The following is a 26,935-nucleotide window of genomic DNA, read 5'->3' as shown; positions in this document are numbered from 1 at the left end:
GAGACTGTTCCTGACAGAGGGAAGGTTAATTGGGATGAATTGGCGGATAAAGCTGCCAGATATTGTAACTCTGATTATCCGCCTGTTTCTCAACGCCCTCCGCCTTATAATAATAATCCCAGTGCTCCCCCGCTGGCATGTCCAGTTCTTGACCCTAGAAAAGAACTTAGAGACAAAATTGAACACCTCAAAGAACAAATAAAACTGGAAAAAGAGCACCAAGATCTCATAGCCCAATTAGAAGGACTAAAAATAGGAAAATCTAAAAGGGAGAGTGAAGTAAAACCAGAAACCCTTGGGAATCAAAAACCACCCATGAGGGGAGCCGTCCCAAAGATCCCTCCCCACTTGCAACTTGCACAGGAGCTAGATGATATAGAGGCTTTCCCAGTAACAGAAACAGTGGACGCACAAGGACAGCCTTGGCGCCACCATAGCGGGTTTGATTTTAAATTAATAAAGGAGTTAAAGACCGCTGTAGCACAATACGGAGCCACAGCCCCGTATACTATGGCAATTTTAGAATCAGTAGCCGAGAATTGGCTTACGCCTGGGGATTGGCAGAAGTTAGCCCGAGCGACACTTGCTGAAGGAGACTATCTCCTATGGAAATCAGAATATGTAGAGAACTGCAGGGACATTGCTAAACGCAATGCACAGGGTGGTAATGGATGGAATTTGGATATGCTAATAGGAGAAGGAAATTGTGCTAATAGCGATGTCCAAATGCAATATGATGCAGGTCTTTTTGCGCAAGTTCAGACAGCAGGCACTAGAGCATGGAGGAAGCTGCCCACCAAGGGCGACATGAACTCCTCCCTTACTAACATTAAACAAGGACCTGATGAGCCTTTTGCAGATTTTGTTCACCGCTTAATTACTGCGGCAGGCAGAATTTTCGGTAATGCAGACACCGGCACGGATTTTGTTAAACAATTGGCTTTTGAAAACGCTAATGCCGCCTGTCAAGCCGCTATTAGACCTTATAAGAAAAAGACTGATTTAACTGGCTATATTCGCCTATGCTCTGATATTGGGGCTGCCTATCAACAGAGCCTTGCCATGGCTGCCGCCTTGAAAGGGCATACAGTTAGACAATTCTTGGAAAGATCCGCTAACCAACTCTTGGCATGGCCCAGACCCAGTCCTCATCTGGGGCCGAGGTTCTGTATGCATTTACTCTAAGAAAATGAAATCTGCCAGATGGCTACCAGAGCGTCTGGTTAAACAGATTGATCAAGTTAAAGGAATAGCAGATAACCATATAGATAACTCCAGGGACGAAAATTCGCCCTGAGAGGCTTTTCCTGTTTTTTTATTTCAGGAATGGACCAGAAGGCTGAAATCTTACTGCCAGGAATACTACTGCATCTTTGCCTCCTTGTGGAAAGGAGGTTTTGAGCCTCCTCCAAACCCTGACGAGCTCCTGAGGGCCCTATTTGGCCCCCCATGCAACTGCCTTGCAGGAATATGCTGCTGCTTAAAAGAACTTTTCTTTTTTTTTTTTTTTTTTTTTTTTTTTTAATCCTCACCCGAGGATATTTTTCCATTTCTTGTACAGATAGAGTGGGAGCGAGAGAGAGGAAGGAGAGAGAGAGAGAAACATCGATGTGAAGGGACACATCGAGCGGCTGCCACCCGCACGACCAACCAGGGCCGGGGACAAACTGCAACCGAGGTACGTGCCCTTAGCGGGAACCGAACCCGGGTCTTTCCGGACCGCAGGCGGACGCTCTAACCGCTGAGCCAAACCGGCCAGGGCAAAAGAACTTTTCGATAACCCCCTTTGGAGCGGGCTAAATGGGGTGCTGCCTTATCTTCTCCCTCTGTTGGGCCCCTTGGCCTTTTACTGATTGTGTCACTAGGACCTTTCCTCTTCAATGAGGTGATGGCTTTCAAGCAGCAGATGGATGCCATTAAGATGCAATCTATACAGGTCCACTATTATAGACTTGAAATGGCCGACAGAGAAGCTCACTCTAGCTGTGAGTCAAGCTATGACTATGCCCGAGATGGCAAATAGTCTCAAAAACCTCGTCACCTTGGTGCGCTGGGCTGGTTAGCCAGAGACGGGCAACTGGAACTCACACGCGTCACCAACCACCACCTAAGACAGGAACAAGGCCTTATGCTGCCTTGCTTTCCAATGACGGGTAAGGACAGGTTGGAACCGTGTGCAAGTTTCCTGACCTAAGACAGGCACAGTCCCCTCAAGGTATTATTTCGGCCTTAAAATTTAATAAAAAAGGGGGACCTGTGGGAGACCGTTTGCATGGCATCCATCTTGTTAAAGTCTGCTCTGCTGTCTCCGCGTGCCGTGCCTCTCCACGTGCAGTGCCTGCATTCCTCTAGATAATTGTTTGCTCCGTTCTTTGCTTATTTGTTCCACCTGGGGTGTTTGCTGGGGTTGGCTTCAGGTGGGATGCTCATTGGCTGTTTCACGTGTTTTCCCCCTATATATTGCGTGAACTCCCCCTGAATAAACGAGACTTGATCAGAATCCTGTCTTGTCTCCATTTCTCGTGTCTCTTGTCCCACCTCATCCTCACTCCCCCTCTAGGGTCCTCGTTGATCGACCTGCGGGCCGGGTCAGCTAAGCAACAGGAACCAGACATTAAAGACCCCTTATTATATGATTCCATTTATATGAAATGCCCAGAATAGGTAAATCCATAGACACAAAAGTAGAGTAGTGGTTGCCAGGGTCTGAGGGGAAGGGGGAATGGGGAGTGACTGCTAATGGGCACCAAGTTTCTTTTTGAGGTGATGAAAATGTTTTGGAATTAGATAGTGGTGATGGTTGCGTAACATTGTGAATTTACAGAAAAAAAAAAAACCAACAAATTTAAAATAGTGAATTATATGGTTTATGAATTATACCTCCATTTTTTTAAATGGAAAAAGAAGATACAATCTCTGCCTTCTAGGAGCTAACAATTTAACTGAGTCAGGACCAACATACAGAGATACTAAAAAACTCATAGGTTCAGCATTACATGACAAGTAATATTATGTAAGTCAGAGGAAGAAGGAAACTATACTTTAGTTAAAAATCTTAGTGCTGCCCTGGCCGGTTTGGCTCAGCGGTTAGAGCATCGGCCTGCGGTCCAGAGAGACCCGGGTTCAGTTCCCGCTAAGGGCATGTACCTCGGTTGCAGTTTGTCCCCGGCCCTGGTCAGTTGTGCGGGTGGCAGCCACTCGATGTGTCCCTTTCACATCGATGTTTCTCTCTCTCTCTCTCTGTTCCTCTCTCTCCCCCCCAACTCTACCTGAACAAAAAATGGAAAAATGTCCTCGGGTAAGGATAAAAAAAAATAATAAAAAAAATCTTAATGCTAATGCTAGAGCCATAGTTTTTACTAACGATCTTTTCAGGAAATACAAAGCAATGATTAAGAGCATGAGCTCTGGAGTCTGGCAGGTTTGGGTTCCAATCCAGCATGCCATATGTAGTATGTAAGCCTGACTGTTACCTGACTGGTAGGCTAAATAGTGGTCTCCCAAAAGATATACATCCTAACTCCTGGAATCTATGAATATTACTTTATATGTCTGAAAATGATCTGTAGCTGTGATTAGATTAAGGCTCTTCAGATGGGGATTATCCAGGTGGGCCCTAGATGTAATCATATGTATGCATTCTTATCAAAGAAAGGCAGAGGGCACTCAGACCCAGACAGAAGATAAGGCAACGTAACCATAGAGATAGAGGCTGGAGTGCTGTGGCCACAAGCCAAGGAATGCCAGCAGCCACCAAAAACTGGAAGGGGCAAGGAACAGATTCTCCCCCAGAGCCTCCAGAAGGAGCACAACCCTGCTAACACCTTGATTTCAGCTCAGTGAAACTGATTTCTGGCCTCCAGAACTATGAGAGAATACATTTCGGTTGTTTTAAGTCACTGAGTTTGTCTCCCACAGCAGCTGCAGGAAATTAATACACCAACTTCTCAGAGCTTAGTTTCTTCACCTGTAAAATGAGGGTGGAAATACTAGCTATCTCCAGATAAGATTGTTGTAAATGTAAAATTCAAATGGTGCTTGTAAAGTGCACTGCAAAGAGGATGTGCTCCATAAATGTTAGCCGTTACTATCGGTGAGCTCTGTTTCTGTATTAGGCTGAAATCCTCAACTTCCACATGTCACTAGCGGATGTCCAGACCCTGCTCTTCTTAGCAGGGAGGCAGGAAATCAGGAGACCTGAGTTCCTGCTTTTCAGCTGGTTTCTGACTTCCACTTACTCAGCTCTCCCAAAGCCCGTTTCTCCATCACCTAAAAATGAAGCTCAGACAAGAGCAGTGTCTCTCAAACTGAAGGATTTATTAAAAGAGATTATTGGGTCCCACTTCCAGAGTTTCTGATGAGCAGATCCAAGGTGGGACCCTACACTTGTATTTTCAACAAGTTCCTAAGTGATGCTGAGGCTTCTGGTCTGCAGACCACAATTTTGAGAATCTCTGGACTAGATTATTTTAAGGTTCCTTTCTAGTTTTAAGTCTAAGGTTCTCCAGGAACATCATGTTAGTAGGTATAGCACTCAAATAATAAACACTGCTGTATCAGGCTGAAAGAGCCTTAAAATTAAAGTTCTTTTCCTAGGTAGAGAGTGGAGGATGGGAGCATGACTATGAGGTACATGATAAAGACTAGTTTCAACTTTTGAACTAAGCAGAATGAAAAATCTTAAGCAATAGTGGGAATAGGAAGAGGCTGTCCCCTTCCCTTATCCAGCATGCTGGCCCCGTTTTAATTTATCTTAATCCCACCTTTCTGCCTTTTTACCAGACCCCTCCCCCTCATGCCCTCCTCTAGAAACACATCTAGGTGTCTCCTGAATTCATTTATTGGCTTTGCCGTGCACAGCATAATACCGCCTTTGTTAGTCTCCCAGCCCAGCCTCTCCAAGCACGGTGTTCAGTCTCGGTGTTCCTCTACTCTTAAAAAAACATAAGCAAGGAGTCTCTGAAAAATAATTGTAAAATCAACTAAAGCAAATTCAGACGATGTGGAGACATTCAGACTGTAAATGTTGGAAAAAGAAACAAATTCAGAACATTGTTAGCATTCTCATCTGTCTTTCCCCCCCCCTTAATCTCTATTAGTTCTGTCGAGTAGGAAACCTCTGCCGTATTGGATTAGAACTTCTGAAGAAAAGGGGCCTGAGGCTTGGGACTACACTGAAGAAATGGAATGCCTCTAGATTCAAGAAAAGCTGTCCTTTTGGTCTTTGGAAGTCCTTGGTAATGACAGGGAAGAAGGAAGCTGTCATGAGATTGATTTGGGGAAGTTATCATGGTATAGCAAAGTGGACCCAGGACTGGGAATGGTATACCCTCGTTTGGGTCCTCATTCTGCTGTTTCCTAGCTGCATGACCTCAAGCAAACCAATTAACTTCTCCAGGAAGCCATGGGAACAGATCTATGATCCTTAACCTGAGATGAGCATCAGAAATCTGGGGAGATTTTTCACATTATACACAACTAAGCCTTCAGATTGAGCACCATTTAATGAGAGAATCTCTGAGACACTTTGTCTAACATTTTAAGGTTCATCTATTCTATAAAGTGGATTAAAAGTACAAATGATGGGAGAGCCAGGCAACCCATGAGGCAGGGCAGGGAGAGAGAAATGAACCTTTTTTTTTTTTTTTACTGGGTGGTGGGGGGTGGGGAGGAATGTCAGTGAAATTGAATCTGAATATGGTATAAGAATACCATTCATTAAGTCAGTATTTGGGAGATAGAACTGGCCAGACAGTAAGAACAGAAACAAGTACCCATATGCACCCAACAAGTGGGTGACTACATCAGGCACTCTGTTTAAGACACCAGGGATCCTAAGATCTTTATCCCGTCTGATGGTCATGACCTACACAAATCCAAACAGTATGTCTTATCTCGAAGTTTATGCAAAGTACTGCAAAAATACAGAGAAGGGAGTGGCCAAATATACTGTACTAACATTACTTGGAGGTGTTAGGAAAAGCTTCTTAGAAGAGGTACTACCCAGCTGTGTCTTATAGTGTCATGAACAGAGAGAGGGGTTAAGACCACTTCAGACAAAGGGAATAGCATAAACAAAAGCCCAGAAGCATAAGAGTATGCTATACTGTGACACCAGTGAAAATCTGACATGAATGGAATATGTGTTTGAGTGTATGTGTGTAGGAATTCATGCATGAAAAATCTGTGTGTGGGTGGTTTGTTGGAAACTGGAATAAAAAGGCAGGCTGGGGCCAGAATGTGAAGATTCTTTTTTCCCCAGTTTTCACTTTTAAGAATTTCAAACTTATTATTAAAAAAAGATGTATGAGTAATATAACAAGAACTTGTATAACCTTTAGATTTACAAGTAATATCTTGTAACATTTATTAAATCTATCTATAGTTGACCCTTATACAATATGGATTTGAACTTTGTGGGTCCACTCATATGGGTATGTTTTCAATAAATAATGTAAATGTATTTTCCCTTCCTTATGATTTTATTAATAACATTTTCTTTTCTCTAGCTTACTTTATTGTAAGAATACAGTATATTATACATATAACATACAAAATATGTGCCAATCAACTGTTTACGTTATCAGTAAGGCTTTCTTTCAGTTGACAGCAAAATTTGGGGGAAGTCAAAAGTTATATGTGGATTTCTGACTGCGTGTGTGGTGGGGGGTAGTCAATGTCCCTAACCCCTACATTTTCTTTTGCTAAATCATTTGAAGATAATTGCGGACAACAGAACATTTCACCTATGAATACTCAGTATGTATCTTCTAACTCCCACATAACTATGAAGGGTTCTTCTAAATGCCATTGCTAAGAAGTTTGAATTTTGTCCTGTATATTAAGGGAGCCCTCAGAGATTTCTAGACAGAGAGGGGACATACCCAGATGTGAGATTTAGAAAGAAAACCTGTGGCAATTATGTGGATGGGAGGGTTCAGTAGAGTGGGTAAAGTCCAGGAACTAGTTAAGAGGCCATGTGCAGCAAAAGAGAGATGAGGATTGACATGAAGCAACAGAGCAGAGGAGAGGACAAAATCCAAAGATATCTTGGGAAAAAAATCTGACAGGCCAACTAGATGCAGACGATGAGGCAGGAGATAAGGATAACTCTAAGAATTCTAGCTTGGGGGACTGGACTGGTGATGATGACATCAGAAGTGAGACAGAACATACAGGAAGAACAGGTTCACAGAGCTATTTTTCCTTGTCTGCTGAGTGACACTTATTTAGGAGAAGCATTAGTGACCCATGAAAGGGAGGTGTGGAAAATGGCTTTAGCTGTGCCCGATGCACATAGCTCTAAGCAGTATTACAACTCCGGTACAAAAGAGAGAACAGGGAACCCAGAGAGACTGGAGGCAAGAGACGTGATGGGTTGGTTGGAGAGGTAAACAGTTCTGGAATGATGAGCTGAACTGGGAGTACTTCGCATGAGGTGTACTTAAGCAGCAGTATCATAGAAAGGCAAGACAGTATCAGTACACTGAGGCAGCCAGGACCTTGAAAATTGGAATTAGGTCTCTGTCTTTCACAGAAATTCCATGAGGTAAGCTGAGGATGCCAAAAGGGGATCAAATTCACTCACTAATTGACTCATTCAGTCAAGAAGCATTTATCAAATGCCTACTATGTACAGAGCCCATTTTGGGTACGGTAGGAATACAAAGACAAACAAATATGAATTAGACCTCAGGAAACTCACAATCTATAATTGAAGGTCAAAATGGCCATGAGAGAGACGAATGATCTTGTGCACAGATAAGAGATTCATGTTTGATTTATTTATTTATTTATTTTTTATTTTTTTATCCTCACCCGAGGACATTTTTCCATTTTTTGCTCAGATAGAGTGGGAGGGAGAGAGAGAGAAACATCGACATGAAAGGGACACACCGAGTGGTTGCCTCTCGCACGACCCAACCAGGGCCGGGGACAAACTGCAACCGAGGTACATGCCCTTAGCGGGAACCGAACCCAAGTCTCTCTGGACCGCAGGCTGACGCTCTAACCGCTGAGCCAAACCCGCCAGGGCCATGTTTTATTTAATGTCAAACACAGATTTATAAATTCCCTTTTAGAGACACTCCCTGAAATAGTGAATCCAGTTTGACACTCAGAAGGAGAGGCACCTAATCCAACAGATAGGCATTCTGGTTGCAAGCACCCAGGCATCCAATCACCTAAAGCACATACTCTACTAACTCACTACCTCTTAAAGTCTGAGGGTAGGGAAAAGAATGCATCTACTAGAGATACATCTTCAGTTGGACATGTTTAAATCCATTAGCCAACCCCAAAGTGGAACTGCTCTGCTTTCTAAGAATTTAGCCTTCTCTCCTCTAATAAACAAGTATCCACTCCAATAGCTTAAGATATTTTTAAAACTTTCAAAAGAAGGAGAGATATCTGAGATCGAACATACATTCTTATTTAAAGGCCTCAAGCCCAAGGGATAGCTCTGCATTTACACTCTGCCATTCATACCACTGGTCACAAAAACAATGCTGCATGGGAGTTAAACTTTACAGTGGTTCTTTATCTTTTAAAACAATACCTCTGGTAGTGAGTTTTAATTCTGACCTAGAGAGGCAGATTTAACAAAATTGTTACCTCATGGTAAAACAGAGGAGCATGACTGAAGACTTTTGTGGGAGGGATAGGTGAGTAGAATTACAGAAGCCTGGAAGGAAAGTTCCAAAAAAACTAAAGTACTTGTAATTCTTATTTTAACCACCCTTTATAGATTTAAAGCCTTTGTTAGTTTAGGAACATAAAATACTTTATGTATAAACTGGTTTTTAAAATCAAATAATTCCATTAGAAGATGGGAAAGCATGGAAAAAGAAACAGAAAATGAGGGTAGAAGAAACAATATCTCATTTCTTTTTCTTCTAGTATTTAAGACTAGCAGAGCAAACAAATGTCCTCCGAATAAAAAAGAATACCTCCCCACCCCACTTTTTCCAATACTCACAGTAGGCTTCCAAAACTGTTCTCTTTCATGAGATATTTACTGGGCATGCATTCAGCCAAAGCACAATGATAGGCACTTTGGAGACTACAAAGAGGGATGTGTGTGATCCTGTCTCCCCCACCCCCAATTCACCTGGAAGGCAGTCAACACACATGAATGACAATGATACAAATAGAAACAGTAAGGACCAGAAGAAGGGTACATATAAATTATTATGGTATTTCCAGCTATGGGAAACTGGGATTGGCTTCCAGTTTGGGGTGGAGGGATATGGAAGAGTGTTAGGGTAATCTAGGTTTATGTACCACATGAGGATAGACACAAGACAGGAAGAGCAAGGCATTCAGCTTGGCCAGAGTGAAGAGTATGTGAAGCAAGGATGGAATGTGATGTTCACTGAGTGCTTACTATGTGCCAGGCACATGTGCTAGAAGGTTTTACATATTTAAGGTTCAAGAAGGGCTAAGGGAAATGAGTTTGGAAAAGTAGTCTGGATAATGATCACAGAGAACCTTGCAAAGCAAAATGCTGGTACTGAAAAGCAAAGTAGAATTTTACAAAGGAGTCCAGTTCAGCCCAAGTTCCTCCACCTCTTCCTAGGCCCTCTGGACCATCCCATCAAGCAGCTCTGCCACAGAGAGAGCAGGAGACTATGAAATGACAGGAAGGTCATCATTATTCTGGCATGGGGCTAGCAAAAAATCACCTGGAGTCCTGCAGAGGCAACTGGCACACCAGGGATCACTGATAAGGATAAACTTGCATTTTCTTAACTACAGCCCACCCCACCCCTTCCCACCTAGTCTCCAGGGCTTGGAAAGCTTTTAAACCTGCTCATTGTAAGCCACAAGGTGGAGATGTCTGGCAGGACAGAACTGAGAGGAAGTCGTTTAGCCAGCCTAAGGTTACCATTAACACTTTGAGCCACTGCCTTGAGCTAATTTTGATGTTTGTTTTTTAAGTTTGGTTGAAATGTCACAAATGGAAAAATTAAGTAAAGCGCCCTGTTAGCCACAAGACTGGACACACCTGGCTGCAAACCCAGCAAAAGAAACTTACTTCATTAGTAGGAGAGGCAGAAAGTGAAATTTACATCTGAAATCTGCCTGCACCAGGAGAAAAAGCTGAGGCCAAAGGCGCTGTCTGTTTTTACAGCTGTGTCAAGTCTTAGTTCTCTACTCTTACCAACACTCAGGAGTGAGGCAAGGACCCAAGGAAAAATGGTCTCCAACCTCTTCAGCTGCAACTCAGCTCACAAAGGTTTTTAAGAACTAGTTAATGAAATAAAACAAGACCAGATGAGGTGATATAATGAATTTTATTTCCACAGCTAATTTATATGTTTAAATCCCAAATAACGTGTGTTTTTTTTAAAGTCAGAACACTCTAAATTACTGATGTGATTTTTGTAACCTCAAATTTAACACTAGGTTTTAATACCAGCTTCACTGAAGATATATGAGTCTGCCTCATTTTTTACAATAGCTGTGCTCCTAAAAGGCTGGTAAAAAGCAATTTTTTTTAATAAAAAATTTCCCACCAAATGAGACTGGAATTCTAATTTCAAAGAAGTTCTTAATTCAAATTTCTGATTCGTCATAAATCTTCAGGTGGTTCTGTTAGTTTTCCATCTTTCCCTCATCAATCCACTCAGGTAAAGTAACGGCCTCTAAGAATTCGACAGCACAAGAAAAATCACTACTATATTGATCAGTCTTACATATTCTACTTTTTACATGGATTTTATTAAAGATGTACACCTGGGATGCCAAATAATACAGATCTGTAAATTACCACCTTCAAATCATTGGTTTTCAAAGCTGAAAAGAAACTCAAAAATCATGTAGCCCACTACCATGCCTTTTTTTTTTTTAATGAAAAACTGAAGCACAGAGGAGGAAAGGCTTGCCAGCCAGGGTCAGAACCAGGCCAGACTGGCTCCCTACTGCCTACTACTTTTCTCCAGCCACATGTCCCTAACTCTCCTGTTTCTTTAGGTTGTACACATGCAGAAGACTAAAATCCCCTCTCTACACACACACACACACACACACACACACCATATTCACAACTTAGAACTGTTTAATATATTATTTCCTTGCTTGTATAAAGGGTTTCTGCTTATATCATAAGACTGGAAAGAAGGATCCAGTCAATTATAATAGAAAAGCAACAATAGTAATTCCCCAGCTCTTCCAAATCTCTATTATTTTTAAATCACCATCTTTTACTTATAGTCTTTATAACCAAACTGGAGCACGGCATTTCCCTTTATAAAGGCAAATTTAAGCCCTGGCCGGTTTGGCTCAGCGGTTAGAGCGTCGGCCTGCGGTCCAGAGAGACCCAGGTTCGGTTCCCACTAAGGGCACGTTACCTTGGTTGCAGTTTGTCCCGTCCCTGGTTGGGTCGTGTGGGTAGCAACCACTCAATGTGTCTCTCTCTCTCCGTCCCACTCTATGTGAGCAAAAAATGGAAAAATGTCCTCGGGTGAGGATAAAAAAAAAAAAAAAAAGGCAAATTTTTTTTTTTTTCCTTTTTTTTTTTTTTTTTTTTTAAGTTAGAGTGGGAGGGAGAGAGAGGAACAGAGAGAGAGAGAGAAACATCGATGTGAAAGGAACACATCGAGTGGCTGCCACCCGCACAACCGACCAGGGCCGGGGACAAACTGCAACCGAGGTACGCGCCCTTAGCGGGAACCGAACCCGGGTCTCTCAGGACCGCAGGCCGACGCTCTAACCGCTGAGCCAAACCGGCCAGGGCAAAAAAAAAAAAGGCAAATTTAAGTCTGTACTTGGGGAGCATTATGTATCATCTAAAACCTTGCTAATTCAAAGTGTGCTTGCACCTCCCACCCTGCCCTACCAGTGGCGATGGCATCACCAAGCTTTTTAGAAATGTAGACTCTCTACCTCAAACCCAACTGAATCAGAATTTGCATTCTATCTAACAAGACCCAGGCAAACTGTAGGTATGTTCAAGTTCAAAAAACAATGATCTAATACACTTCTCTATAGGCAGCATCAGCCCTAGCTAGTTTGGCTCAATGGTTAGAGTGTCGGCCTGAGGACCAGAGAGACCTGGGTTCAGTTTCTGCTAAGGGCATGTACCTCGGTTGTAGTTTGTCCCTGGCCCTGGTTGGGGTTGTGTGGGTGGCAACCAGTCGATGTGTCTCTCTCACATCAATCTTTCTCTCTCTCTCTTCCTACCTCTCTCCCTCCCATTCTATCTGAATATAAATGCAAAAATGTCCTCAGGTGAGAATAAAAAAAAAAAAGAAAGAGCATAAGCAGCATTATATCTAGAACAATTCAGATAGAAAAAAAAGGCTGAATAAAATGAAAGGGAAAAGAAGAAGGAAAGACTATTTCCTATAGGACTACTTGGATGTACACCTGGACCAGAGACTAATAAATCAAGTATGATTTCTCTGATAAATAAAAGAGAATTTCAGAGACTGAAGTTCAATTTAGTCATCCAATGTTAACTGTGTAAGCAAAAAAAAAAAAAAAAAAAATGCAGATAAGACAAGTTTCCTGCCTTTATAAAGCATTCAAGTAGATGGGACATTATAAAGTAACATAGGAGACGGCTCAAAGTGTTGAATATTGCAATGTAGATATATATTGAGGTCCAAAAGGAAATTCATGGAGAGGGGACAAGTAAAAGAGTTCTGTGGTACTGAAGTCAGTAATCCATGTCTCATTAAGTTATTTGGGGTAGGAACAAATTGTGGTTCACATGGCTCTAGTGGTCCAACTTCGAGCAGAGTTTAGTCAACAATGATGAGAAAAACAGGCTAATAGAAGAGCTACTGTATAACTGCATGACAGTCAGTCTAGGCTTCAGCTGGATGGGGGTATCACTGGTCATCATGAAATGGGGATGCTTTGAGACTGCCAGCACTACCCTATGTCCACTCTGTCCTGCCACAGAGATGAGTAGTAAATATTAAGAACATGTGAACACTCGCTGGATGAATACCGTAAAGGCTGCTGATCCTACTGTGGGCAGCTAAGACAGCAGAAAGGCATGACAGGGAGGAAAATGAAAAAAGGAACCAAACAGCACAATTAAAAAGACAGTTGAATAGTGACTCCAAAACAGATGATGATGATAATGTTGGTAACTGCTAAAACTCTGATGTATACTATCATCATCTTAGAAAGAAGAGAAATGCCAATGGTCTGTTATCCCAGAGAAAGGCATATAAAGGTCAATGAAGTACATATTTTAAAGGTGAACCCGTGTCCACTGTGCTTCCTACACTTGATCTTAGCCAAAAGGCTGAGAAGCAACCCACTATGCTTTCTATACATGCAGATCTTCTAAAGATATGAGAATTTAAAAATACCTTCAACCCAGATTCTCAGTAGGCAACCATCATTTCCATAAGTTAGTCTCAAAGACTACAATTTTACCAACATAGCAAGCGCAGAAAACCATTAGGCAATAACATAGGGGTATGTGAAAATAATTACAATAAATAAAAGTAAAACATGGCTGAAGATGGCCCACTTAACTCCCATGCAGCATAGAAAGATCTCCAAGACATACTATTTAGTGAAAAAAAGATGCATATAAGTACATAGAGAATGATATAATATATAATAAAATACACACAAACCAATACTACAAGTTTTCTATAGATAACTTAGGAAAAAGTCTTAAAAGATATATTCCAAAGTAGAAACAGTGATTACTTCTTGAAAGTAGGTAACTGGTCAAGATTGAAATTGATGATTAAAGGGATTTTAGTTTTAGTTAAAACATTTTGAATTTTGAAAACAATTGTAAAGTTAAAACATATCTAATATATATTAAGTAAAAAAGCCAAGATGCAAAACAGTGTGTATAGTATAAGCTCACTTATGTTACGTTAAAAAAATATACAGTTATACATTTATATTTGTATAGAAAACAACTAGAAAGATACACATAAATTCTTTTTTAAAATATGTTTTTAATGATTTTAGAGAAAGAAGAAGAAGGGGAGAGAGAGAAACATCGATGTGAGAGAGAAACAGCCATCAGCTACCTCCTGTATGCACCGTGACTAGGGACCAAACCCACAACCCAGGCATGTGCCCTGACCAAGAATCAAACAGTGACCCCTTGGTGCATGGGATAACGCTGAACCAACAGAGCCACATGGGCCAGGACAACACATCAATTCTTAACAATGATTACTTCTAGGAAGTTGGACTGGGGAAAAGACATTTTTTTTTTTTTTTTAGTAAATGGTTTTTACTGTTTGATTTTTATTCTATGTATGACTTTTATAATACACCTATAAACTTTGTTTACCACTTAATCTCAGGGAGAGCTTTGCTCTGTAATGAATGAAACCAAATTAATCCATTTCATGAACCTATCTGATGGTTCTGCTTAAGATACTCCCAAGCTGGGAAGCAATAAAATGGGGAAAAACAAGAAACTACAAACTACTAAATATGGTCTAGATACATAAAATACACAAAGGAAGAGAGTACTATTTTTAGAATCAACTATATTATATTTTGGTTTCATTTTTCTATTGTCATCATTCTATGTTATATATATACTATATATTCTCCTTTCTTAGCTTAATTATGAAATGTACTAATGTACATTTTCAGTAGGTACCTTGCCAAAGTATTCTAGGTTGTTGGCGATCAAGGGGCTTATTTTTCAGTTTCTGAGGATAGAGCAGGCCCATTGCCAGGGTCTTTTCATCCAAACTAAATTAAAGGAAGACTAGTTCAAACACTGAATCAGTGTCAAAAGCATAGTGTCCTTAACCTGGATTATTATTTGATTTCTTCCATTCACCAAATCCATCCCTCCTATCACCATGATTTGGGTTTAATTATGCCATCTTCTGCCTGGCTGGTGTGGCTCAGTGGATTGAGTGTCGTCCCAAGGACTGAGAGGTCCCGGTTCGATTCCCAGTCAGAGTTCATGCCCAGTTGCAGGCTTGATCCCCAGTAGGGGGCGTGCAGGAGGCAGCCAATGGATGTTTCTTTTTTACATTAATGTTTCTCTAAAAAAAAAAAAAAAAAAAAAATTCTATAAAAATATTTAAAAAAATAATAATAATTCCATCTCCATACACAGGATGTCATAACAATGACAAAAACATGAAAGTTTGCAAACATATAAAATGTATATGGTACATCAGTTTCCACAGAGGCAGAAATGACTCTAGTTGAATTACTACTTGGCAATATTCAGCATTTCACAGAACTCTGAAAGCAAGGCCATTATATAAACACAAAATGGATTAAAGACTTAAAACCATAAACTCCTAGAAAAAAACTTAGGCAGTAAAATCTCTGACATTTCTCTTAGCAATATTTTTGCTGACAGCTCCTCAGGCAAGGGAAACAAACAAACAAATAAACAAATGGGACTACATCAAACTGAAAAGTTTTTGCAAAACAAAGGAAATCATCAACAAAATGAAAAAACCACCCACTGAGAGAAGATATTCGCCAATGATACATCCAATAAGAGGTTAATATCCAAAATTTAGAAAGAACTCATACAACTCAACAGCAAAAAAACAAACAATGCAATTAAAAAGTGGGCAGAGGACCAGACACTTCTCCAAAGAGGACATACAGATGGCCAATAGATATATGAAAAGATGTTCAATGTCACTAATCATATTATTCTATGAACATGTAAAACTTTTATAATACAATCCATAAACTTTGTTTATTTCTCAATCTATAGGGAGAGTTTTGTTCTGTAATGAAAGAAACCAAAATAATCCATGCAAATCAAAACCACATGAGATAGTACCTCACACCTGTCATCATGGCTATCATCAATTAATCAACAAATGCCCTGGCTGGTTTGGCTCAGCGGCTAGAGCATCGGCCCGTGAATCAAAGAGTCCCAGGTTTGATTCGGTCAAGGGCATATACCTCAGATGTGGTTCGGTTCCCGGCCCTGGTTGGGGTCGTGTGGAAGGTAACCAGTCGATGTGTCTCTCTTACATTGATGTTTCCTGCCCCCCCCCCCCGCCGACCCTATATGAAGATAAATGGAAAAATACCCTCAGGTGAGGATTTAAAAAATAATCATAAATAAATAAATATAAACAAACAAACAAACAAACAAGTGCTGGGGAGGATGTGGAAAAAAGTGAACCCCCGAGCACTGTTGGTGGGAATGCAGACTGGTGCAGCCACTATGAAAAACAGTATGGAGGTCCCTCAAAAAATTAAAAGTGGAACTGCCTTATGACTCAGCAATTCCACTTCTGGATATATATCTGAAGAAACCCAAAACACTAATTCAAAAGAGAGTATGCACCCCTATGTTCATAGCAGTGTTATTTATAATAGCCAAGATATGAAAGCAACCCAAGTATGCAAAAATAGATGAATGGATAAAAAAGTTGAGGCAAATATATACAAAGAGATATTGGCCATAAAAAAGAACAAAATCTTATCATTTGTGACAACATGGATAGATCTAAAGGGTATTTTGCTAAGTAAAATAAGTCACACAGAGAAAGACAAATAGCATATGAGTTCACTTATATGTAACATCTAAAGAACAAAATAAACAAAACAGAAACAGACTTGTAGATACAGAGAACAAACTGTTAGTTGCCAGAGGGTAAGGGGGTTGAGAGGACGGTTGAAAATGGTGATGGAATTAGAAAGTACAATTAGTAGTTACAAAATAATCATGAGGATATAAAGTACAACATAGGGAATATAGTCAATAATATTGTAATAACTACATATGGTGCCAGGTGGGTACCTGAAATATTGGGGAGATCACTTTGTAAAGTGTGATTGTCTACTACTGTATTATATACCTGAAACTAATACAAAATAATATTGAATGTAAACTGTAATCAAAAAATAAAAGCAAGGCCATTCTAGAATAGATAAAACTTCAACTCAATGCCTCATTGGAGTTTTCCAGGACCAGAATCTGATAGTACTCACTTACCCCCATGACTCTTCCACGGTGCTCAACATCCTCCCACATAAAATGAACTATAACACGACACATGTATTTCCCAGTCCGGCCTTCCTGTTTCATTCGGACTAGACACATCCTGGGTGGGAAGAAGACATAAAGAGTCACTGGCTGTTCCCATTTTTCACATCACATGAAGGTGAGCCCATGTGAATGATTTCAGTAGAACACACACACAAAAAAAAAACAAGAAGTGATTTAAAAAAAAAACCTTTACTGAGGCATAACATAGATACCATAAAGTACATAAATCTTAAGTGTACTACTTAATGAAATTTTACATACTATATACACTCATGTAAGCACCACCCAGATCAAGATATAGATTTAGAAGAACTCAAAAGGCTCCCTCACACATGGAAGGAACCACTTTTACTTGTAGAAGACAAGTCCGTCTAAATCCTTCATTTTATTGATGAAAACAGGAGTCCTACAGAAGGCAAGTAGTTTGCCCAACCACAGAGTAGTCTGTAAAAGTGTGTAAAGTACTCTGCTGTCCAATATGGAAGCCACTAGCTACATATGGCTATTTGAGTACTTTATTTTTTAATATTTTTTCTTTTTATTGATTTTAGAGAGTGAAGAACAGAGAAGGAGAGAGAGATAGAGACATCAATGAGAGAGAACATCAACTGGCTACCTCCCGCATGACCCCCGCTGGGGATTTGGCCCACAACCTGGGCATATGTCCTGACCGGAAACAGAACCGGTGACCTCTTGGTGCATGGGTCAATGCTCAACCACTGAGCCACACCGGCTGAGCTATTTGAGCACTTTATAAGATTTTCTTTTTCTTTACTGATTTTTAGAGAGAGAGGAAAGGAGAGGGAGAGAGATAGAAACATTGATGAGTGAGAACATCGATTAGCCGCCTCCTACATGCCCCCCACTGGGGATTGGGCCCACAACCTGGGCATGTGCCCTGACCGGGAATCGAACCAGCAACCTCTTGGTGCATGGGTCGATGCTCAACTACTGAGCCACACCGGCTGGGCTATTTGATCACTTTAAATGTGGCTAATCTAAGTTTAAGATTTCAAAGATTTAGTTCAAGAAAAAGAATATAAGTATCTCAAAATTTTTACATTGCTTACATGCTGAAATGTTATTTCAGATATATTGAGTTAAATAAAATTAAAATTAAGTTCATTTTATTCTTTTTAGTTTTTAAAATGGTGCTACTAAAAACTTTTACATTCAGCCCTGGATGGTTTGGGTCAGTGGTTAGAGCAGTGACCCACAGAACAAAGAGTCACGGGTTTGATTCTGGTCAAGGGTACGTATCTTGGTTGCGGTTTGGTCCCCAGCCCTGGTTGGAGTTACATGTGAAGCAACCAATCAATGTGTCTCTCTCACACTGATGTTTCTCCCTCCCACTCTATCTGAAGATAAACGGAAAAATATCCTTGGGTGAGGATTAAAAATAAGTAAATAAATAAAACTTTTACATTAAATATGGGGCTTGCATTTTATTTCTGTTGGACAGCACTTGTCCAGGATATAAATCACAGAAAATATTATGATTTCATCTGTGTAATTATCAAATTGTTTTCCCCATTAGAATGTAAACTCCTTTGAAAGCAAAGATTAAGCCTGTTTTTTGTTTGTTTGTTTTTAATTTTTTTTTTCTTTATTGATTTTAGAAAGAGAGGAAGGGAGAGGGGGAGAGAGACAGAAACATCGATGAGAGAGAACATCGACTGGCCACCTCCTGCACGCCCCCCACTGGGGATCGGGCCCACAACCTGGGCATGTGCCCTGACCAGGAATCAAACAGGCAACCTCTTGGTGCATGGGTCAATTGGCTCAACCACTGAGCCACATCAACTGGGCAAGCCTGTATTTCCAGGGCTTAAGTATAGTAGGCACTCAATATATAATTGCTGAATAAATAAATGGATAAACTCAGGTCCAAGTTTAGGGCTCCTTTCCCTATACCACATTGCCTTTAATCAATCCAGAGGGCTCTCTCTGATTAAGACCTTACATAAGAATATAAGAATTATATTTTACTAATAAATACAATATTATATTTAATGATATATAAGTATTTAAACAGGGTCATCAACTTTCCAAGCTAGTTCCTAATCTCATTCTCTTGATTATACTTATTTCTATTATCTCTCATTAGTTACTAAGCAATTACAATAGGACACTTTCCTAAAAGACAATTCCTACTATAATTATGGAATATTCAGTCTAAACTGACAATTCTTTCTCCATTAACAATTAATCCTGTTCATTAAAATCTACTAGCAATGGCATTGTTACAATGGACTGATTCCAGCCCTGGCCTGCCTCAACATCTCTTTTAGTAACTAAGATGGAGAAAAGAAAACATACTTATCAATTTGCAGAAGACAAGAAGCTGGGCAAGAAGACAAGTCTCTTCTGGATGACCCAACCGTGAACCAAAAATGTTCAACAACAGAATGAATACGAACAGGAATAAATCTAAGGTTCTGTATTTCGGCCTAAAAGAACAACTGCAGAGGTACGAGATAGACGAGTCATGTCTACCTATGTGAGACAAACTCTTACACGCTTAAGTAACAGTATGTTTAAAGCGAATCAACAGGATGATGAGGTTGCCCCCAAACTTATGTGGTCATAGATACAATAATGGAAAATACAATATCTTCAATAGGTAAAGTGAGATTTCCTACTCAGCACAGATCAGATTTTACTTGGAATATGGTCCATAGTTTTGAACATTATATTTTTAAGAGCTGAAAGATCAGAAGATTTCTAACCTGAAGAAAACCAGAAGAGTTGCCTTAAATAATGTGGAAAAGGATTAGACTGTCCAAGAGTTCAAATCAGAATCAATGGGAGGACCACAGAAAGAGAAAGAATTACTCAGCACTAAATATTGAAAGCAAAACTTTCTAACAGGGGTGTTTCTGAATATTCAAATGATGTAATGGATAACCTCAAAAAGTAGACAACTGCCCATTTCTGAAGGGTGAATAAATGTTTGGTGAGAACTCAGCTATCTGACAACCTGATCTTTAATGTCCCTTCCAACTTTGAGATTTGCTGATGCTGTGATTCTAAATTTACAGCCTCTGAACCCAGTTTGTGCCTAAGAAATAACACATTGTGACAATAAAAACAGGTCATGGAAAAAGATTTGGCCACTTTATATGATATAAGGCATATTCCAAGGCAGAAACAAACTGGGGAAAGTTCAACAGTCCTTTTCATAAGATTTTTCTTCAAGTTAATCAAATCACTCATGTCAGCCTCTCACCTGAAAAGAGCTGTGTGTTTTGATGCTTGAGTGTCGTCAGAGGCCAATTCATCAACAGCAATAGTGAGGTAATGGAATTCTTCATTTATTTGAAAATTCTGTAGTTTGTTAATACACCTGCCCTCTGAGGTTTAAAAGGCACAGATTTTCTCAGGCCATAAACTTACTAACTATATCAACATGGGGTGAAGTGTTTTTTTGTTTCAGAGCTGTTTGTTCTACAGCCCTTACAGATAACAGTAGGCTCAAATGGTTATCTGGGTTGAAAATATAAAGCAAACTGAATACACTTCCAAGATTGCTGACTGACAATTCACTTAATGAATATAAATTTAATTCCTATTGTGTGAGAAAATATATATGGTTGGATGTCATGGGGATTATTAGAATGATGGCTAAAAAAAAGCCCACTTCCAAGGAGCAGTTAGTCCCCAGGCGAGACAAAATCTACCATATATACAAATAGCCCTAAAAGAGAATGTGGTAAGTGTACTGAGAGAAGCACACTAAGTGCAATGGAGTTTGAGAGGATTGCTTTGGGAAAAAAAAAGAGAGAGAGAGGACTGCTTTTGGCTGATTGGGATAAGAGAAAGCTTCATGGAATATCAAATATTATACCTGGGGCTTGGAAAGATGAGCTGAAGTTGGACAGGTGGAGACAAAAAATAAAGAGAATTTTCAGCAGATGGAACATTATGAGCAGGGCAATGGAAGAATTCAACACATGTAGGGAATAATGATTTTGTGGTAGGGCAGATATAGGAAACAGAAAAATGAGCCAGAGAGGCCATAAAAGGCTTTGAAATGCCAAGCTAACAAAGTCTGAGTAGACAATGGAGAGCCACTGAAGAAGGGGTTTAATAACATTATCACCTTGGCATTGATAGCAGATGAGTCTCTGAGAAGTTAACCCTTTCTTCCCAGCCTCTGTAATCAAACATTAATGTCACCAGGGCTGGAAAAAGACAAATTTAGTGAATATTTACTTTAACAGAACTATGATATTTAGAATAGTCTGATCCAGAAATATAAACTAACGTGTACACCTGCCTTTTAAGAACTACATAACCAGCCCTGACCAGTTTTGCTCAGTGGTTAGAGCGTCAGCTCGTAGACCAGAGAGACTTGGGTTCAGTTTCCGCTAAGGGTACCTCGGTTGTGGTTTGTCCCCAGCCCTGGTTGGGGTCGTGTGGGTGGCAACTAGTCGATGTGTTTCCCTCACATTAATGTTTCTCTCTCCCCCCCCCCTCCTGATCTATCTAAAGATAAATGCAAATTAATTAATTAATTAATTTTTAAAAATGTCCTCGGATGAGGATAAAAAAAAACACACTACACAACCAGCAAAGTTTGTTATAACCTGTATCTATTTTTACTGATACTAACAGTTTAGAAAATACAGTATGGATTCAAGCCTGCTAAATGAAAGGAGGGCAAATTCTAATTATTCCTAAAACAATATACCTAATTAGTTCAATAGACAACTGATGCAAAACACTCAAATATAAAACTCTAAGGCAAATTTCAACACACAACTAAAGTTATAAAAGTAAAACAAAGACTCAATCTTCTCATCAACAGGAAGTATAATGACGATTCCCATGAATTCAACTGGGAAAATAAGATTCTAATCCACAGGGCTATCTATTCAACCAGCATCAAATTCAGTTAACTAAAAGCTCAACTAATTTTTACCCTAAGTTTGTGAATCAAATTCTCTAGGTAGTTAAGGAGAGAAAGGAGTCCTGTTGCAAAGAATTTTCCTCAAGGAAAAAGCACATCAGAAGGCAGGGCTACATCTTAGACAGTCAGCTGCCTGGAATGTCCAGACTAAGAAGCTAAAGGTCAGTTCTTAGGCCACCTGACCTTATAGCCTACGTGTTTAGTCTACTCTTTTCTTTCTTTATTAACTGTTTTGAATAGGTAATACTTGCACACAGTAATAAAAACTAAGTCTCCTTCCCACCCACATCCCGTAGCCACCCTATTCCTCTCCCTAAGACAACCATAGTTAGCAGTTTCTTAGGAATCTTTCCACATATAATCCACAAACTTATATGAATATGTATTCTTTTTTACATAAATGGTAGCCTCCTTTTTTCCCATTTTCCACAGTGGTAGCATTCTACACATACTGTTCTTACGCTGAAAAATATTTAATCTGTTAGAAAAAGACATAGGTGAAGAAATCTCAACTCTAACTCTGTGTTTCAACCACAAATACCCCAGACACCCCAGTGAAACTCTTTTTTAGATGCCTGAGATAATAGATTTCCACTAATTGACTTAGCAATTGTTAAGGTAACATCTGATCTAGGCTGAATTCAGCTTATCTGGTAATTTTTCCTGATCTAAAAATGACTAAGAAATAGAAAGAAAAAAAAAATCCTTTTTTGAAAAAATATTTTTTTCTTTATTGATTTTAGAGAGAGAAGAAGGGGGAGAGAGAGAAAAACATCAATGAGAGAGAACATCAATTGGATGCCTCCTGCATGCCCCTCACTGGGGATCTGGCCCACAACCTGGGCATGTGCCCTGACTGGGAATCAAACCGGTGACCTCCTGGTGCGTGGTCAATGCTCAACCAGTGAGCCACACCGGCCGGGTGAAAAAAAAACCTTAAGAACAAAAATAAACAAATGCTATAATTAACAGCCAACACAACTATGTGCCGGACACTGCTATGATTTAGAAGCACTGTTTCATTTAATCCTTATCACAACTCTATTAGGCTGCTATTCTTCTTGTCCTCATCTTACAGATCAGGAAACTGAGTCTTAGAGAAGTAACTTGCCAGAGTTACAAGCCTAGTGTCAAAGGAGATCTGAACCCTGATAATCTGATCCCAGAGTCATACTGTTTTTCTGCCTCCTTTAATGACTTAGAAGAAACCCTCCAGAATCCATTTACTCTGTTTTTCATTTAATCCTCACAGGGCAGTAATTTAAGTTTCAAAACCAGCAAGCATTACATTAGAAATAGTATATCAGAAAGGAAAAAAAAGACTGACTAACTTGAGACAAGTATAACTACAACAACAAAAAGTAACTCCTGGAAGCCTAGTAATAAAAAAAGAAAAAAGAAAAAATTTAAAACAGACCCAAAAAGTAGTACAGCAACTGAGGCTGTACTATTACCACAGGGAGGGTAAACCTACCCAGTGCAACTCAAAGAAGACAGGCTACCAAAATCAGTAAAAGTTATCAGGACCTCCTGAATCATCCAGAAAGTTTGAAGTATGTTAGAAAGTGAAAAGAAAATGAGTAAAACAAATTCAAAATGGTAAACAAAACAAAAAACGATTTGATGATACTGGTATCCACTGCAAAACAAAGCTAACACTTTGTCACAGGCTCTGACCAAACAACAATAATGTTTGAGTCATTAAGTAAACTTACTCCACAACAACTGAGAATAGAAGAACAGAACAGCCCTGGCTGGTGTGGCTCAGTGGTTAGAATGTCAGCCCATAGATCAAAGTGTCTTGAGTTTGATTCCCAGATAAGGGTACTGTGACTAGGTTACAGCTTTGATCCTCGGACTTGGTTGGGACGAGTTTAGGAGGTAATCAATCAATGTGTCTCGCGCGCGCGCGTGTGTGTGTGTGCATACGTGTCTCTCTGTTTCTGTCTCTGTCTCTGCCTCCCTCCCTTCTACTCTCTAAAAGTCAATGGAGTCTGGCCAGTATGGCTCAGTGGTTGAGCATCAACCCATGTAGCAAGAGGCTACCGGTTCAATTCCCAGTCAGGACACATGCCCAGGTTGAGGGCCTGATCCCCAGTGTGGGGCATGAAGAAAGCGACCAATCAATGTTCTCTCTCATCAATGTTTCTAGCTCTCTCTCCCTCTCACTTCCTCTCTCTCTCAAATCAATAAAGGAAAAACTAAAATAAAATAAAATAAAAAGTCAATGGAAAAAAATATCCTCGGGTTCAGATTAAATAAATGAATAAAAATAAAAGAACAGAACAGCTCTACTTCAATTCACATCATGGATGCATTCCTCGTAACAAACACTTAATTAGATGTCGAGAGGTCAAATTACATTTTGCAACTAATTCAACTGCATTTCAGAGCTGTTCTGGGAGGAACAGAAAAAGAGGGAGGGAGGACCTTCATGATAAAACAATAAAAATTGCCCTTAAGAATGCAAAATAAGCTTTAAAAAGAGACAATTACCCTGGCCAGTTTGGCTCAGTGGTTAGAGTGTCAGCCAAGGGAACAAAGGGTCGACAGTTGGATTCCCGGGCAAGGGCACATACCTGGGTTGCAGGTTCAATCCCAGCCCTCTTCGGGGTCAGGTGGGAAGCAACCAATGTGTCCCTTTCACATAGATGTTTCTCTTTCTCCTCCTCTCTCCCTTCTATCCTATCTAAAATAAAAATCAGTAGAATCTGGCTGGTATGGCTCAGTGGTTTGAGTGTTGTCCCATGGACTGAGAGGTCCTGGTTTGATTCCCAGTCAGGGCATATGCCCTGGTTGTGGGCTCAATCCCCAGGAGGGGACGTGCAGGAGGCAGCTGATCGATGTTTCCCTCTCACATCAATATTTCTATCTCTCTCTCCAAAAAAAATCAATGGAAACATTTTTTTTTTTTTTTTTATCCTCACCCGAGGATATTTTTCCATTTTTTTGTACAGACAGAGTGGGAGGGAGAGAGAGGAAGGGAGAGAGAGACAGAAACATCGACGTGAAGGGACGCATCGAGTGGCTGCCACCCGCACGACCCACCAGGGCCGGGGACAAACTGCAACTGAAGTACATGCCCTTAGCGGGAACCGAACCCGGGTCTCTCCGGACCGCAGGCCGACGCTCTAACCGCTGAGCCAAACCAGCCAGGGCGAAACATTTTTTTTAATCAATGAAAAAATATCAAGTAAGGATTAACAATAACAACAAAAAAGAGAGACAATCGTCTGCTCAGTTTTGCTGTGAACCTAAAACTGCTCTAAAAATACAGTTTATTTATAAAAATCTTTTTAAAAAGAGACAATCTAGCCATGGCCAGTGGCTCAATTGGTTGGGTGTCATCCTGTGAACCAAAAGGTCACTGGTTTGCCCTGGCCGGTTTGGCTCAGCGGTTAGAGGATCGGCCTGCAGTCCAGAGAGACCCGGGTTCGGTTCCCGCTAGGGGCGCGTACCTCAGTTGCGGTCTGTCCCCAGCCCTGGTTGGGTTGTGCGAGTGGCAGCCACTCGATATTTCTCTCACTGTTCCTCTCTCTCCCTCCCACTCAATCTGAACAAAAAATGGAAAAAAAATGTCCATCATTTGGTGAGGATTAAAAAAAAAAGTCACTGGTTTGATTCCTGGTTGGGGCATGTGTTCAGGTTGTAGGCTTGATCCCCAGTAGGGGGCATGCAGGAGGTAGCTGATGGATGTTTCTCTCTCTCCTCCTCTAAAATCAGTAAAAACATATTTTTTAAAAAAAACTATATTAGGATAACAAAAATATTCTAAAATGAAAACTGATTACCTGGAAAAAGCATGTAAAAATAATAAAAGACTGCCCTGGCTGGTGTGGATCGGTGGTTAGAGAGTCAGTCTGTGGACCAAAGGGTCATGGATTCAATTCTCGATCAAGGGCACGTACCTGGGTTGCAGGTTCGATCCCCAGCCCTGGTTGGGGTGGGTGCATGAGGCAGCCAATTGATGTGTCTCTCTCACATTGATGTTTCTCTTTCTCTCAATTCTCCCTTCTCCCTTCCTTTCACTCTCTCTAAAAATCAATGGAATAAATATCCTCAAGTGAGGATTTAAAAAAAATAAAAATAATAAAAGACTGAATATCTAAAAAAGAGAAAGACAATCTAGTAATAAAAAATTATTGCATTAAATAATGAATTTAATCATTCGCTCATCGAGTATTCACTAAGCACCTAGTCTGAATATAGACTTAATCTGTGCATGAATTATTATTCTCTGTTTAAGAGCAATTCCAGTTGCCCTTCTAAGTTTGATAATGTTCTTAAACCTACAATTTATTATTAAGGTTTTAAGTTTCGCAGTACTATCATGGTCTCTCAGTGTGATTCCAGTGGTTCATAAATAACTCTGATCTCTTTTACATATAAGGAAAGCAAATAATCCAGCTAGCAAAGGAAAGGAAAAAAAAAAAGAGTGTTCAAGCCCTCGTCTAATCGCTCCCTAATATCTCTAAAAGGCAAGCACAGAAATGGAAAAAGGGAAGAAAGACTCACTGACTAGGAAACTCAGAATATAAAGTGTTAAGCTATAAATTCTGCCTTGTGGCAAATTATAATTTGTTAAGTCCTCTAATATGAGATTTGTCACTGTAAGATGCATTTGCATTCACTATGTCTTCAATCTACCTAGCTACCTATCTAGTATAACTGTCCCATTTCACAGGAGACAAAACTGATGCTCTGAGGAGGTTAAGTAACAAGGCTGCACAGTGATGAAGAGAGGAACTGGAATGAGGACTGAGCTTTCCTTCTCTTTTTCCCCAAACCAGTGTCTCCCAGTGCAGTGTCAGCACTGGCTGTCTCCCCCATTCTGTGACAGCACAGCTCCAAGAGCCTCTTCCTGCTGGATCAGACGAGGAGGAAGACAACACTGCCTGCAGAGTTCAAAGGAACGAGCCTTTCCTAGCCATGCTTTCCTCCTCTCTGCCTAAATCTGGGAGAAAGGAATTCTTGTTATTCCTGACGCTGATCTCCTGCCATGTATTGGCAGCTCAGAGCATCCTGTCTTGCTTGCTGTTTGG

General features: G+C 40.3%; 1 protein-coding gene across 6 annotated transcripts in view; it reads right to left on the bottom strand.

Annotated features, from left to right (window-relative positions):
* Positions 1-26,935, bottom strand: part of LOC118618860 (ubiquinol-cytochrome-c reductase complex assembly factor 1) — a 118,898-nt gene that overhangs the window by 36,998 nt on the left and 54,965 nt on the right. For all 6 annotated transcript variants that reach the window (XM_036245400.1, XM_036245398.1, XM_036245401.1 and 3 more), the window contains one exon: positions 16,928-17,036. In XM_036245400.1, the coding sequence (XP_036101293.1) occupies positions 16,928-17,036 (109 nt within the window). The remainder of the gene's footprint in view (positions 1-16,927; positions 17,037-26,935) is intronic.

This window comes from Molossus molossus, unplaced genomic scaffold (assembly GCF_014108415.1).
Source record: "Molossus molossus isolate mMolMol1 unplaced genomic scaffold, mMolMol1.p scaffold_m16_p_6, whole genome shotgun sequence".
NCBI lineage: Eukaryota > Metazoa > Chordata > Mammalia > Chiroptera > Molossidae > Molossus > Molossus molossus.
The sequence above is the reverse complement of the archived record's forward strand: the minus strand, read 5'-3'. Positions and strand labels throughout refer to the sequence as shown.